Source organism: Hemitrygon akajei, unplaced genomic scaffold (assembly GCF_048418815.1).
Source record: "Hemitrygon akajei unplaced genomic scaffold, sHemAka1.3 Scf000047, whole genome shotgun sequence".
In the NCBI taxonomy this organism is placed as follows: Eukaryota; Metazoa; Chordata; class Chondrichthyes; order Myliobatiformes; family Dasyatidae; genus Hemitrygon; species Hemitrygon akajei.
This window is the reverse complement of record NW_027331933.1, coordinates 5955184-5970825: the sequence shown is the minus strand read 5'-3', so window position 1 is coordinate 5970825 and position 15642 is coordinate 5955184. Positions and strand designations below refer to the sequence as shown.

The window sequence follows — 15642 nt, the reverse complement described above, 5'->3', positions numbered from 1 at the left end:
AGCGATGTTAAATAGTAATGGACTAAGAGGACAACCTTGTCTAGTGCCCCGAAATAAACGAAAAAATGGAGATCTTTGATTATTAGTAAACACCGAGGCTACTGGAGTTTGATATATCAGTTTAATCCAAGAAATAAAGGTCGGACTGAAATTAAACTTCTCCAGCACATAAAATAAGTAAGGCCATTCAACTCTTATCAAATGCTTTCTCCGCATCTAATGAAATAACACATTCTGAAGTATTATGTGAAGGAGTATAAACAATATTCAATAATCTCCTAACATTGAAAAAAGAATAGCGATTTTTAATGAAACCGGTTTGGTCTTCCGAAATAATTTGGGGTAATACCTTCTCCAGCCTGGAAGCCAGTAACTTGGAAAAAATCTTAGAATCCACATTCAATAAAGATATTGGTCTATAAGATGCACAATCAGTAGGGTCTTTATCTTTCTTCAGTATTAAAGAAATGGAAGCTCTATAAAAAGATTGTGGCAAATTCCCCAATCTAATTGCTTCTTCAAAAACCTTGCATAGCCAAGGAGATAAAGTAGCAGAAAAACATTTAAAAAATTCTACTGTGTACCCATCTGGACCTGGTGCTTTCCCAGAATTCATTGAGGAAATAACCCCTTTAATTTCCGCATCCGTAAACGGAGTATCTATTACTGAAAGATCATCAGATGATAGTTTTGGAAAATTCAATTTCCCGAGAAAATCACACATGGTATTATGATCCTGAGGGAATTCAGATTGATATAGGGAGGTATAAAAGTCTTGAAAAGACTTATTCATCTCATCATGGTTAACTGTCAAATCCCCATTCTGCTGACGAACCTTAGTGATTTGGCGTTTAACTGAAACATTCTTCAGCTGACTAGCTAACAGTTTTCCCGATTTATCACTATGTATATAGAAATCAGATCTGGTTTTCATTAATTGATTTTCAATCGGAGATGTAAGTAATAAACTATGTTCCATTTGAAGTTCAACCCTTTGTTTGTAAAGCTCCTTGCTAGGAGTAGTCGAATATTTCTTGTCAATCTCTTTAATTTTATCAAACAATAAAAGAGTTTCCTTCTTAATGCGTTTTCTCAGACCAGCAGAATAAGAGATAATCTGTCCACGTATATACGCTTTAAAAGTGTCCCAAAGTATTCCGCAAGAGATATCCTCCGTGGAATTAGTTGAAAAGAAGAAATCAATCTGTTCCTTCATAAATTTAATAAAGTCCGGCTCTTGCAATAAGGTAGAGTCAAATCGCCATTGTCTAGCACTTAAAGCTGTATCCGTAAAATTAATAGAAAGTTTTAATGGAGCATGGTCGGAAATAGCTATAATATCATAATTACAACCAATTACCGATGGAATAAAACAAGAGTCAATAAAAAAATAATCAATTCTCGAATAGGAGTGATAAACATGTGAGAAAAAAGAAAACTCTTTGTCATTAGGATGACGAAATCTCCAAATATCAAAAACTCCATTATCAGTCAAAAAGGAGTTAATAAAAGTGGCCGACTTATTGGGTAGAGTCTGAATAGGTGTAGATTTGTCCATCAAAGGAATTAAACAACAATTAAAGTCACCACCCATTATTAACTTATATCCATTTAAATTAGGTAAAGAAGTAAATAAGGACTTAAAAAAGTCAGGACAATCCACATTCGGGGCATAAACATTAACCATAGCAACCTTTTTATTACCAAGTAAACCCATAATTAACAAAAATCTACCATTCGGATCCGAAAGGATATCATGTTGAACAAATGCAATAGAGGAGTCAATAAAAATTGAAACTCCCTTAACTTTGGCATTCGAATTCGAATGATACTGTTGACCCCGCCAAGACCTAAAAAAGCGATATTTGTCCTCCTTCCTCACATGAGTTTCTTGTACAAAAATGATATGAGCATTAAGTCTTTGGAATACTTTGAAAATCTTCTTTCGTTTAATCGGATGGTTTAATCCATTAGTATTCCAAGACACAAAGTTAATGGTTTGAGCCATGTTTCTAAAGTCATCCCTTTGGTATATAAAGGGTTAACCATGTTATAAACTCATGCACCCGGAAGAGGAACAAAAATAAGGAGCGGACCCGGAAGTGACGACATCGTAGACATATTTGTAGTTCAAGAACAGCCCAAGTAAAAAAACTAAAACAAATTAATAAGAAAAAAATTAAAAAGGAAAACAGACCAACCCCCACCCCCACAAGAAAAAGAAAAAAAGCCAAAATATGGCTAGAAAAAGGAAAAAATGAGACTAACTCTACCCCCATATCAGCAGCAGACCACTCCGTGTTTAAAGGATATATAAAAAAAATCCACCCCAACTTTAAGAATTATGATTGCAGTACTAAAAACTACGCTTCTTAATATGCTGGGTTGTAAAAAAAAAAGGGAATATAACCACCAAAAGTTTATAAATCGGGTTATAACCCAAACAAATCAAGAAGTATTTAAACTATGATAAGCGATGCATTATAGGAAGAAGACGAAAAAAGAAACAATAACGCCATCTTAAACAAAACCCAGAATACTTTACAAAAAACCACTATCTTGATATTAAAAAAAATTCCCTTCGAAAGGTTAAAAATATACCTTCAAGGGAACAAAAATAATAGACAAAAATATAGTATAGTAGTTAAAGTGTATAAGACAAAGCGATTAATATAACGAAAGCACACTTTAACTTAAATATGAAGTATAGGATAAACCTACACCAATAACCAGAGACTAACCCTGGTTTAAGGAATCGAAAACCATCTTTCACAATCAGAATCACTCATTTATTAGAGAGTAGTGACTGTATCAGTAGGGAAGTTCTCCTCCAAATACTTTTTCGCCTCGAAAGTGGAAAGAAATACTCTACGTGGAGCGTTCGGCGGGGAGATCCTGAGCTTCGCCGGGTATAAGAGCGCAGGTTTTAGATTTTTCTCATAACATTCAGACATCAGAGGTTTAAAGAGAAGCCTTTTCTTCATAATTTCCTGACTAAAATCTTCCACCAAACGAAAGCAATAATCATGAAATTTAATCATCCCAGCCCTTTGAGCTTCACGAATGAGTTGTTCTTTGTCGTGTACGTAGTGAAATCTGACGATTACCACCGGGGGTCTAGCTGACGCACTCGGTGAACGACTCCAAATTCTATGTGCTCGATCAAGTACCGGGGGGTTTTCTGGAAAAACCGACGGAAACACATCTTTTAGAAATTGAGCAAAGTATTTCGAAGGATCGCCTTTTTCTATGCCATCTGGGAGACCAAGTATGCGTAGGTTCTGTCTTCTGGACCGATTCTCCAAATCGACACTCTTGGCTTTAAGTGTCTCCACCAGTTTAATGGTCGAAATTAAATCCTGTTGCAATTTTTCAATTGTCAAATCTCGTTTCCGCGCTTCATCTTGCAAAGAAGCGATAAGCACTTGCTGCTGGTTAATTACTGAATCCGTCTTAACCATATAATCTTGAAAAGCCTTTATATCTCGTTGAAAAGCCTGATGTTGTTCATCAAATTTTTTATCCAAAACCTCCATAAGCAGTTCATAAGTTAACTCAGTGCGTTGCGGTTGAGCTTGCTTCTTTCCATTGCCGTTCGGGTTACGCCCCGGTTCTTGTCCTTTGGATCTAAGAGCCATTTCTGTTTGCATATCTTCAAAAATTCACAATAAATTCTTAACGATAAGCCCGAGAAAGTAGCAAAAATCTTTTGGTGTAGGTAACAATAAGTTGAATAAGGGTGATCAAAGGTTAGAAAAGGTAAAGGTTATGGAGTGGATCTGAAACAGTACTCACTCCATGAGCGTCTCCTGCTGACTCTCCGAACGCAGCTTTCATTGTCTCCGTTTTTTCAGCCTGCTCTCATGTGTCTCAGTCTCTGCTATAACTACAAAGTGTTTCACTTTACAAATTCCGTTTCTTATGAAGAAGACTGCCGAATAAACACTAAAAACCCTGGAAACCTGGTACCTGAATAAACTCAGCATTAGCCATATCATACGCCATAGGCGCTTCGATTACTGGGGCCAGCTTTAATAGTAATTAGATATTATCTCACGGGCCAAAGATAATTCCAACATGGGCCGGATTTGGCCCGCGGGCCTTGAGTTTGACATATATGCCCTAGGGTATGGACCCACTAAACTTTTAATTGCTGTTGATGTCAGGGTGAGTGACTGAGGGTAAGGAGGGGAGTGTTGGGGTGAGCAGGGTCAGGGGAAGGGCAGGGTGAGTGTGTGGAAAGTGGAGAGGGGGAAGTAGAGGAAGTAGAGAGAGTGGGGAGAGTGGGAGTGAGAGATGGGGAGTGAGGGGAGGGAGAGGGAGGGTCAGAGAGAGGGAGTAAGAGAGTGATACATGGGGAAGAAAAGAAGGGGAGAGAGACAAAGGGGGAGTGAGGTGGGGAGAGGAAAAGCAGGGTGAGAGAGGTCTAGAAAGAGGAGAGGGGGACAGATGGTGAGAGGGTCAGAGAGAGGGAGGAATAAAGAGGGGGAAAGTGTGGGGAGAGTGACTGAGAGGCTGACAGAAAGGGAGTGAGAGGGATGGATGGATTATGAGAGGGTAATGGGAGGCATAGAGAGAGGGGAGTGGAATAGGAGAGAGGGTGAAGGAAAAGAGGCAGAGAAAGAGAGGAGCAAGAGCGCCGAAGGATAAATGGTGGGGAGAGTGAGGGAGTGACAGGGAGAAGGAGATAGGGTTAGGGAGAATAGGAGGGGAAGGTAGAATAAATAGTGTCGAGGAGGGGTTGAGTGAGTGGGATGTTGGAGGGGTGTGCAGGAGGCTGCGAGGAATGGGTGAGCAAGAGGGGCAAGTAGGTTAGCAAGGAGAGAGGGATGAGATGGGTGGTGAGGAGGGAGGGGTGAGATGTACAGTGAGGAAGGAAGAGTGACCGAGTTGGGTGGCGAAGAATGATGGGCGAGTGAGAATGACATCAGTGGCAGAGCAGTGAGGGAAATAGGATTGAGGCAGAAGGAATGAAGGTGTGGGGTAGGAGGGTGAGGACTGGGGTGATGATGAGAAAGGAGTGTGAGGTTGACGGGTAGTGAATAGTGTGGTGCTAGTTGGGAAGAGTGAGGGAGAGGGATAGAGAAGAGAGCAGGGTGAAGAGCGGTGGTGAGGAGGCAAGGATGAGTGAGGGAGGTCAGAATTATTGGATTAAATATTTACTCATCCACAATGGCAAGGATGTTCGTCATGGCTGATCACAAGTCACTGAACAACTCCACCATGAGGTTGTTGTTCCCGGTCTTGATATTCCACAGAGGGGGTGTTTACCACACACATTTCCTGGTCTCCAATTCCACACGAGAATTTCTCTGCAAACAATTCCCGGTCTTTGGATCGTATCGCCCACCATTCCCAATCTCCATACCCCACACCGGCTACTTTACTGCGAATGATTCCTCTTCTCCCTTTCCCACAGTGGGAGTTTTACTGTGCACACTTCCCGGTCTCCCTGTCGAACTGTTAATACGATGTGACCTTTTGACCTGCCTTCCACTCCTCCCATCCATGCACCTATCCAAGTTTCCCAAACAGATGTTGTTAAGACCTCAGACAAAGTCAGGAATCGAAGGTTAACCATGGTGTGATTAATATTCTGAGCTGCATATATTTCAATGCAACAAGTATTGAAGGAAAGGCAGATGAGCTTCGGTCACGGATCAACACATGGCATTATGATATTGTCACCGTTATTGAGACTGGCTTGCAGAGGACTGGCAGCTCAATAGTCTGGGGTGTTGTTGCTTTAGACACGACATAGCGTGAGAGATTAAGGGGGTAGGTGTGGTTTCACTACTCAGGAAAACTGTCACAGCAGTGTGCAATAAGGACAGATGGGAGAACTCATCTAGTGAGGCTTTTTGGGTAGACCGGAGAAATTAATCAGTACACTGAAGTCCTAAAGGCTCAAATGTGATACTTGATCACAAATTAGGGACTGAGACAGGACAGATGTAACAGATGTCTGTGTGGGGAAACTGTTTGCATCTAGTGATCACAATGCCATCAGATTCAAAGGAAGTATGGAGAACGATGGCTCTGCTCCGTGGTATTGAGGCTCTGCTCTAGAAGAAAAAAATAGATGTATAACAGGTGTAGGCAGGTAGGGAAAAAAATTCAGGTACTTATGAAGTCGAGGAAATCAGGCTTCAGCGAGAACAGGCAGAGGCGAGGTTTGAACGGGGCACAACTGCACAAGTGAGTGAAAGTCGGCCCGTGAGGCAGCGGGAGAAATTAAATAGTGAGCAGAGGCTGAGTCCGAGCTTCACTCCAGGTGAGGTAAGGTCGGGTAAGCTCCTTTAATTAATTTAATTAGCTTAGGAGTAGGTAATGGAGACAGCAGTTAGGGCAGCTGAGTGCTCCGTTTGCAGTATTTAGGAAGTCAGGGCGAGCTCAATTGTCCCTGATGACTACACCTGTAAAAGGTGCATTCAGCTGCAGCTCCTGACAAACCAAGTTAAGGAACTGGAGCTGGAGCTGGATGAACTTCGGATCATTCGGGAGGCAGAGGCAGAAATAGAGAGGGGTTTCAGGGAGATAGTCACCCGTAGGAGTCAGGAGACAGGTAGTTGGGATGACTGTCAGGAGAGGGAAAGGGAATAGACAGGAAGAGCAGAGCACACCTGTGGCTGTTCCCATCAACAATGTATACCATTTTGGATACTGTTGGTGGGGACAACCTACCAGGGACAAGTTGCAGCGGTTGTGTCTCTGGCACCGAGACTGGACCCTCAGCTCAGAAGGGAAGGAGGGAAAAGAGGAGAGCAGTAGTGATAGAGGATTCGATAGTTAAGGGGACAGATAGGAGGTTCTGCGGAATAGATCGAGAATCCCGGATGCTCTGTTGCCTCCCTGGTGCCAGGGTCCGCGATATCTCGGATTGAGTTCTCAGTATTCTCAAGAGGGAGGGTGAGCAACCGGATGTCGTGGTCCATGTAGGAACCAATGACGTGGGTAGGAAGAATGAGGAGGTCCTGCAAGGTGAGTTTAGGGAGCTAGGTGGCAAGTTAAAGGACAGGACCTCCAGGATAGCGATCTCAGGATTGCTAGAGTGCCACATGCAGGTGGGTTCAGAAATAGAAAGATAATGCAGATCAACACGTGGCTGAAGACATGGTAGAGGAGGGAGAGCTTCAGATTTACAGACAATTGGGCAGTTTTCCAGGAAAGGTGGGACCTGTTCCGGTGGGACGGTTTACATCTGAACTGGAGGGGGACAAGTATTCTTGCAGGTAGGTTTGCTAGAGAGGCTCCCGCGAATTCAAACTAGATATTAGGGGGGAGGGGAACCAGAGTGTAGAAACAGATGTATGGGGGAAGGAAGAAAAAGAAGACAGTAAAGTTCTATATACTGTTAGAGATAAACAGAGAGGAAGAGGTGGAGAATTTCTTAAATGCATTTATTTTAATGCTAGGAGCATTGTAAGAAAGGTGGATGAGCTTAGAGCATGGATTGATATCTGGAAATATGATGTTGTAGCTATTAGTGAAACATGGTTGCAGGACGGGTGTGATTGGCAACTAAATATTCCTGGATTTTGTTGTTTCAGGTGTGATAGAATCGGAGGGACAAGAGGGGGAGGTGTTGCGTTGCTTGTCAGAGAAAATATTACAGCGGTGCTCTGACAGGATAGATTAGAGGGCTCGTCTAGGGAGACTATTTGGGTGGAATTGGGGAAAGGGAAAGGTGTAGTAACACTTATAGGGGTGTATTATAGACCACCTAATGGGGAGCGAGTATTGGAGGAGTAAATTTTCAAGGAGATAGCAGATATTTGTAGTAAGCTCAGGGTTGTGATTGTGGGAGATTTTAATTTTCCACACATAGACTGGGGAGCCCATACTGTAAAAGGGATGGATGGTTTGGAGTTTGTAAAATATGTGCAGGATAGTTTTTTGCAGCAATACATAGAGGTACCAACTAGAGAAGGGCCAGTGTTGGATCTTCTGTTAGGGAATGAAATAGGTCAGGTGACGGAGGTGTGTGTTGGGGAGCACTTTGGGTCCAGTGATCACAATGCCATTAGTTTCAATATAATTATGGAAAAGGATAGGACTGGACCCAGGGTTGAGATTTATCTATATGGACTTCAGTAAGGCCTTTGAAGGTTAGTTAACAAGGTTCAATCATTAGGTATTAATATTGAAGTAGTAAAATGGATTCTACAGTGGCTGGATGGAAGATGCCACAGAGTAGTGTCAGGTTGGACCCCGGTGACTAGTGGTGTGCCACAGGGATCAAAGGCCTTACTGAAGTCCATATAGATAACATCCACTGCTTTACCCTTGTCAACTTTCCTCGTAACTTCTTCAAAAAATGCAGTAAGATTTGTCAAACATGACCTTCCACGCACAAATCCATGTTGACTATTCCTAATCAGACCCTGTCTATCCAGATAATTATATATACCATCTCTAAGAATACTTTCCATTAATTTACCCATCACTGGTACTGTGTCCAATGTTGTTTGTCATATACATTAATGATCTGGATGATGGGGTGGTAAATTGAATTAGTAAGTATGCAGATGATACTAAGGTAGGTGGTGTTGTGGATAATGAAGTAGGTTTTCAAAGCTTGCAGAGAGATTTAGGCCAGTTAGAAGAGTGGGCTGAGTGATGGTAGATGGAGTTTAATGCTGATAAGTGTGAGGTGCTACATTTTGGTAGGAAAAATCCAAATAAGACACGCATGGTAAATGGTAGGGCGTTGAAGAATGCAGTAGAACAGAATGATCTAGGAATAATGGTGCATAGTCCCTTGAAGGTGGAATCTCATGTGGATAGGGTGGTGAAGAAAGCTTTTGGTATACTGGCCTTTATAAATCAGAGCATTGAGTATAGGAGTTGGGATGTAATGTTAAAATTGTACAAGGCATTGGTTCGGCCAAATTAGGAGTATTGTGTACAGTTCTGGTCACCGAATTATAGGAAAGATGTCAAAAAATGGAGAGAGTACAGAGAAGATTTACTAGAATGTTACCTCTGTTTCAGCACCTAAGTTAGAGGGAAAGATTGAACAAGTTAGGTCTTTATTCTTTGAGGCGTAGAAGGTTGAGGGGGGACTTGATAGAGGTATTTAAAATCATGAGGGGGATAGATAGAGTTGAAGTTGACGTGGATAGGTTTTTTCCATTGAGAGTAGTGGAGAATCAAACAAGAGGACATGAGTTGAGACTTAGGGGGCAAAAGTTTAAGGGTAACATGAGGGGGAATTTCTTTACTCAGAGTGGTAGCTGTGTGGAATGAGCTTCCAGTAGAAGTGGTAGAGGCAGGTTCGGTGTTGTAATTTAAAGCAAAACTGGATAGGTATATAGACAGGAAAGGAATGGAGGGTTATGGGCTGAGTGCGGGTCGGTGGGATTAGGTGAGCGCAAGTGTTCAGCACGGACTAGAAGGGCCAAGATGGCCTGTTTCTGTGCTGTAATTGTTATATGGTTATATGGAAATGCAAGGTAACAGTGAGGAAAGAAACCCGGAAGGCTATAGGGTGGCATAATGTTGTCCTAGCAGACAAGGTGAGGGATTATACAGATGTTTTAAAAGCAAAAGGATTTCAGCGGACACAATTGATTGTCTGGATTATCGTCTGGTTTTTGCTTCTGTGTTCACTTGGGAAAAGGCTCTATTGAAGTGAGGCCACGGATGTTATACAAATTACGGATGTGTAAGTGTTTTGGGCAAATTGGGCAACTTCGAGTGTATAAATCCCCAGTGACTGAGAAATTCAGTCCTCGGACCCCGATGGAGGTGGATTCAGAAATTGCAGGGACGTAGCCTAATTTGGAGTATTGTGTGCAGTTTACGTCACCTAAATAGGAAAGATGTAAATAAGTTTGACAGAGTACAATGACAAGGATGTTGCTGCGATTGGAGGACCTGAGTTATAAGGGAAGATTGAATAGGTTACGACTTTGTTCCTTGGAAACGCAGAAGATTTGGGGGAGATTTGATGGAGGTCTACAAAATCATGAGGGTAGATGGGGTAGAGGGATGAGGATAGTGAGGGTTAGGTCAGGGGATAGAGAGGAGTCAGGCTTCCACTTTTAATCGGCTCACAATTCTCCCTCCTCCCATACTCATTTCAATCAGTGAGTCATTCCCTCCCTGTCGGCCATTTTAACGAATGTGACAACTTTCAGTGAGTGCATTACTCCCTCGGTAAAACTTCAGGCCATTTGGAATAAATGACTTTTAAAAGAAATAAATTTAACAAGTATTTCCGGCGGGGTGTCGATCAACAACCTCCGCTTGTGAAATGAAACTCGCTGTTAACCGGGGGCGAGGAGGGTTCTTGTGACAGTAGTTGTCCGGATGGAAATGCAATGATCTCTCCCAGTTTTTTTCCAGTTAGTGGAAATATATAGTCAAACGTGTTTGGTTTAATTTCAGCAGAAATGCGGCTCCCTGTACCTGAACAGGTGAGGGACGTTTGAGCTGAAACTCTATCCATGTCAGGCAGTCTTTCTTACACAGAGGGCGGAGCTCAGACCCTCCCAGAACCCGGACTGGATCAAATCCGTAGCCTGGGACTCGCTGAGTTAAACAGAGAGACTACGCCCCACTGGTTGCGATGAAAGGAAAAGGAGAGATCCACACAGAAATCCAGACAGAAAGGTTAACGCAGCCTGTTTGTTTTCCTCTTTAGGGTTGCTACATTGACCCCACTCCCGCCTCCTCCCGCTGTCAGACCCGTCCTGAGCCGGTGAGAGTTAGTGTGACCCGGACTGCGGCAGTCCCGCTCTACCCCGGCTCACCCGGCCCTGTCCATCTGTAATGAGCGACGGACACATCACAGCCGAGTGGCCTCGGGAGCAGCAGCTCAGACTCAACCCTCCGTACAGGGTGAGCACACCGGTGCAGGACCATTGTCGATCACCCGGGAAGTCAGACTGTGATTTCCCAGGACCACACTGAATGCCGTCCGGTTACAAAATCAGAGGTAAGTGTTGTCTATGATTCTGCACAAATATTCAGTGTTTACAGCGAGGATCGGCTTTGATCGGGGTCGGGAGTGAATTTAGTGGGAGAAGGGAGTCCTGACATGTTCATGTTAACGAGTCAATTACTGTCCAAATGGCTTAAGAGAAATGATGTCGTTGCCGTCAACCACAAATACTCTCCAGGGTGGTTTCTACTAAGTGGGAGCAGAAGGCATCTTTCACCCCGGTAGTGAGATGTGAAACATCCCTCGGGGCAGTGACACGTCACCGATCTCTCAGAAACAAGATAAAATCAGCAGATAGATGCTGGGAATCCGAGCAACACACACAAAATGCTGGAGGAACTCTGCAGGCCAGGCAGCAGAGTTAATTAGTCATGTTAATTCTCATTGATGTGAAGAGATGTCAGTCACTGGTTCCACCCAACAGCGCAAGCGGACTGACAAAGAGGGTGTTACCTCCAGTCCGATCTCCTGTTCAAAGCGGAACAAACAAAGTAAATGACCTGCTTTGTGATTTATTTCCATGTGCCTCTGAGGGAAGCTGGGGGCATTTGTGAAGCGTCTCCTGTGGCCGGAGTCTGATGTATCGCTGAGAGGTAAAAGGTGACCGCTCATTCATCAACTTGATGCCGGTCCGCCGGGCAGGGATCCTGGCAGAAGACGGAAGGATTTTATTATCAGGATAAAGATGCTGGGAGAGGGAATGGACAGGAGGGGCTCATCTGTGGAAATTTCTGAACCCATGGTGGTGGTGATCAGAGAGATTCACCACATTGGGTGGCAAACATGGGCAGACTGTTGACCAGCAAGTGGGGCCAATAGTCTGGGGAAAGTAGGGGGCAGGAGTGGTGTTGGCGAGGTAAGGATGCACCGGCGCAGCGTCTTGTTGAATGACAGGACAGTTTGGAGGGGCCAGGTGGCCTGCTCCTTTTCCTGTTTGTGTGTTTAAATAGAAGGAATAACCAGACCTTCGTGGGCCTTCAGGATGTCCCAGTGTGTGTTGTAGGGACCGGTACCTGGAGCCCAGTTTTTCACAAACTGGCAACAAGTGGGCTGAGGGGGCAAATTCAACAATTCCAAGTGTGACAAAATGTGTATTTCTATATCGTTAATGACATAAAACCGATATTTCCATATTGTTACTGATACAGGATTGTATAATTTATGTTCCATGTGTTATCTGAACGTACTTGCCTGTGATGCTGCCACAAGTCAGTGTTTCTCTGTACCTGTACCTTCCCGTACTTGCTCACTTGGAAATAAATTCAATGTGATTCGAAAAGCTCAGTGAGATTTGATTAGTGATGATCATCTTGGCACCTCGGTAGGTCAAATGTAAATGTAAGACCCTTAGCAGTGTCGATGAGCACAGGGATCTTGGAATCCATCGCTCTCAGAAAGTGACTACACAGATTGATAGGGTGGTTAGGAAGGCAAACAGTATCCTTAACTTTATTATTGGAGGCATTGAGTTCAAATATCGGGAAGTTGTGTTGCAGCTTTTTAAAACTCTAGTTAGACCACTTCTGGAGTATTTCATACAGTTCTGGTCGCCTCATTCCAGGAACGATGTCAGGGCTTTGGAGAGGGTGCAGAAGAGGTTTACAAGGAAATTGCCTGGATTAGAGGGCATGAGCTGTAACAGGAGGTTGAACTGCTCGGGTTGTTTTCTGTGGAGCCCTGCAGGCTGGGGTGAGACTGGATAGACATTTATAAGATTATGAGAGACATAGGTAGAGTAGATAGAAAATGTATTTTTACTATGGTAGGAATGTCTAATACCAGAGGCAATGCATTTAAGGTGAGAGGGGGAATTTTAAAGGAGATGTGAGAGGGCAAGTGTTTATTACACAGAGAGTGCCGGGTCGCTGGAACGTGCTGCCTGGGGTGGTGGTAGATCAGACACATTGGGGACTTTCCAGAGACATTTCAATAGGCCACGAATGTGAGGAAAATAGAGGAATATGGACATTTTGTAAGCAGAGGGGATTTTATTCGTTAACATTCTGATAACAAATTTAATTGGTTGAGCACAACACTATGGGTCGAAGGGCCTGTTCCTGTGCTGTACTGTTCTTTGTTCTGTGTCTCTTGTCGAGAGATTTCAGCGTAACAGAGGCAAAAGGAGTGAGTGGGAACAACAGGTCAGCTGGTCCAATGTGGGAAATGTGAGATTACCCATTTCTGTAGGAGAAACAGAAACACTGGGTATGTGTGTGGAGAGGGACTGAGGTGTAGTGGGCAGGGAAGGAAGTCAAAAGTACATTGTATTGATGGTAAGACTCATTGGTATAAGACTGAGAATTACTTTAACAATTATTTGGGCTTTGTTGAGATTGTACCTGGAATATGGTGTAAAATCCCACTCCCCATACTAACACAGGTTATACAGACCAAAGAACAAACTGCCGGAGGAACTCAGTGGGTCGGGCAGCATCTGTGGAGGGAAATGGACCGTCAACATTTCGGGCCAAGACCCTCCCTCTGGACTGAGAGTGGACGGGAAATAGTCAGAGAAAAGAGGTGAGGGGTGGGGATGGGGCAAGAGCTGGGGAGTGAGAGGTGGAAAGGTGGAAATAGTGACAGAGGTCAGCAGATGTGTGGAGACCGAAGGGATCAAGGAGATGAGGATTGGGATGAAACATGGCTGAGATGGGAGAGCAGCCGCCATCTTGTTGATGGTTTGAGTAGCTGAATCCGCCTGCTGTTTCTCACTTGATGTTTCAGTGTTCCTGACCATTGAACCCAGGGGAATGTGATAGAAATTAGTGTCTGTTCACATAGAAGTGGCTTGAATGCACGATTCCTTTTTGGGTCTGAATTGTCTGTTGGACAGTGATTTCTTGTGGATGGATGTGGCGGATCGTGTGTGGGGCTGGGATCAGGAGAGTGACCACACCCCCTGGGGCGGGGAGCCGGGGAAGAGATCATTCTCTATGGGGCGAGATCAATGGGATTCCGTAGGTGAGAACTGAGGCCGGTCCCGAGCGATGTTGGGCAGTGATTCTCTGTTACTTCCCTGAACAGCCGGCCTCCCACCGTTTCCTGGACAGAACCTGCTGGGTCGGTCCGGGTTGTGGGACTTTCACACCGAACATCCTGAGATGAGCTGCCGCTCAGCCCCTCTTGCCCTGGTCCTGGGAGCGTGATGGGGTGGTGATACCGAGACCACACTCATCCATTGAGGTTTATCCCGGGAACTTTACCTTCGTCACCCAGCCCCGTATCGGGTCCAAACTTCACCTGGATCGATAGCCTGTGTCTACAATTGTTTTCATCATTCCAGGGCGCGGGAAGCAGCCCTTCCACCTGTTGTGTTCTTGCAGACAGAGAAGGTTAAACCGGGTAATCGCACCTTCGGGACACTGCTCCATCTGTCTGAATAGATCCATCTTTCACCCATTCAGACACGGCAGTGAGATCCAGATCTCTCACGGCCTCTCGTTTTGGGTGGTCATCATTGTGTTTATTTTTGTTGAATCCATGCCACTGTTCCAACCTGCCGAAGCACAGCCAATGTTTCTGGTTGTATAACCCCATTAAATGCGAGAAATAAGCCTTTTCCAGTTATCCGGGCAGCTCAAAAGTGTACAGTGTACATCGAGTACACTGTGAGGTCAAGAGTCCAACTTATCACACGGGGAACATTCAATGTGCTTACAACAGCAGCCTGGAATATTTCCTGGAGCCTGGTGCTCTGTGTTTTCAATGTTATTTTAAATCTTCGACCCGGCTGAGAAGAGAGAATAGCGAGGGTTTTGAGGATCTTTGATGCTGCCTGCTTTACTGATGCAATGGGAAGTGCAGTCACAGTCCAGGGAGGGGAGTCTGGTTTCTGTCATGTCCTCAGCGGTGCCCACAGTTTCCTGCAGTTCCTTGCAGTCAAGGGTAGAGCGGTAGCCTTATGAAGGCGTTATGTATCCGGATGGGATACTTTCTGTGGCGCTTTGATAAGGTTTGGGGAGGGGCAATGTGCCTAAGCCAAATTTATTGTTGTTTGATCTAGGTTTGTCATTTTAGGATATTTTTCTATCGTATTATTCAGTCCCCGTGTATTGCTGAATGACCACCAGTGACTGTCCTTGATCCCGCACCCACATGGTTCCATCTCATTCACTCACATCTTGTGCAACCTCTCTCCAGCCCGTGTGAACCCACCTCGATGATATACAATACATCAATAAAGTTTCCTGTAACATTTGACTTCATTGTGAAGTATTATCTTGCACCTCCTATCTCATTGAGATTTCCAGGAATCGGTTTTTGTTAGCTAGAACGACGAGGTTTAACTTAATGCAGCACCTGGTAAGGTAAGAGTTACAAGCTATGATCCTAGGGTATGACAGAGAAGATTCCAGCATGTACAGAGCAGTAGTTGGTAGGCAGGAGACAAAGAGTGGGAATAAAGTGAGCCATTACTGTTCGGCTGCCGGTGACTAGAGGTTCCACAGGGGTCTGTGACGGGACCCATTTTTTTACCTTATATGTCGATGATTTGGATGCTGGAATTGATGGTTGTTGCAATGATTGCAGAGGATATGAAGGATGGCGGAAGGGCAGGTAGTTTTCCGGAGAAGGATTTAGGACAGATTAGGAGGACGCGCAAAGATGTGGCAAATGAAATAAAGTTTCGGGAAGGGTTTGGGCATTTACTTCGGTAGAAGAAATGAAATGGTTTACTATTTTTTTAATGGACA

At 44.2% G+C, this 15642-nt stretch overlaps 1 protein-coding gene across 1 annotated transcript in view; it reads left to right on the top strand.

Annotated features, from left to right (window-relative positions):
• LOC140720825 (NACHT, LRR and PYD domains-containing protein 3-like) overlaps positions 1-15642 on the top strand; it is a 143189-nt gene that overhangs the window by 19392 nt on the left and 108155 nt on the right. Inside the window, exon 2 of the mRNA XM_073035664.1 lies at positions 10649-10942. Within this exon, the coding sequence (XP_072891765.1) occupies positions 10918-10942 (25 nt within the window). The 5' untranslated portion in view covers positions 10649-10917. The remainder of the gene's footprint in view (positions 1-10648; positions 10943-15642) is intronic.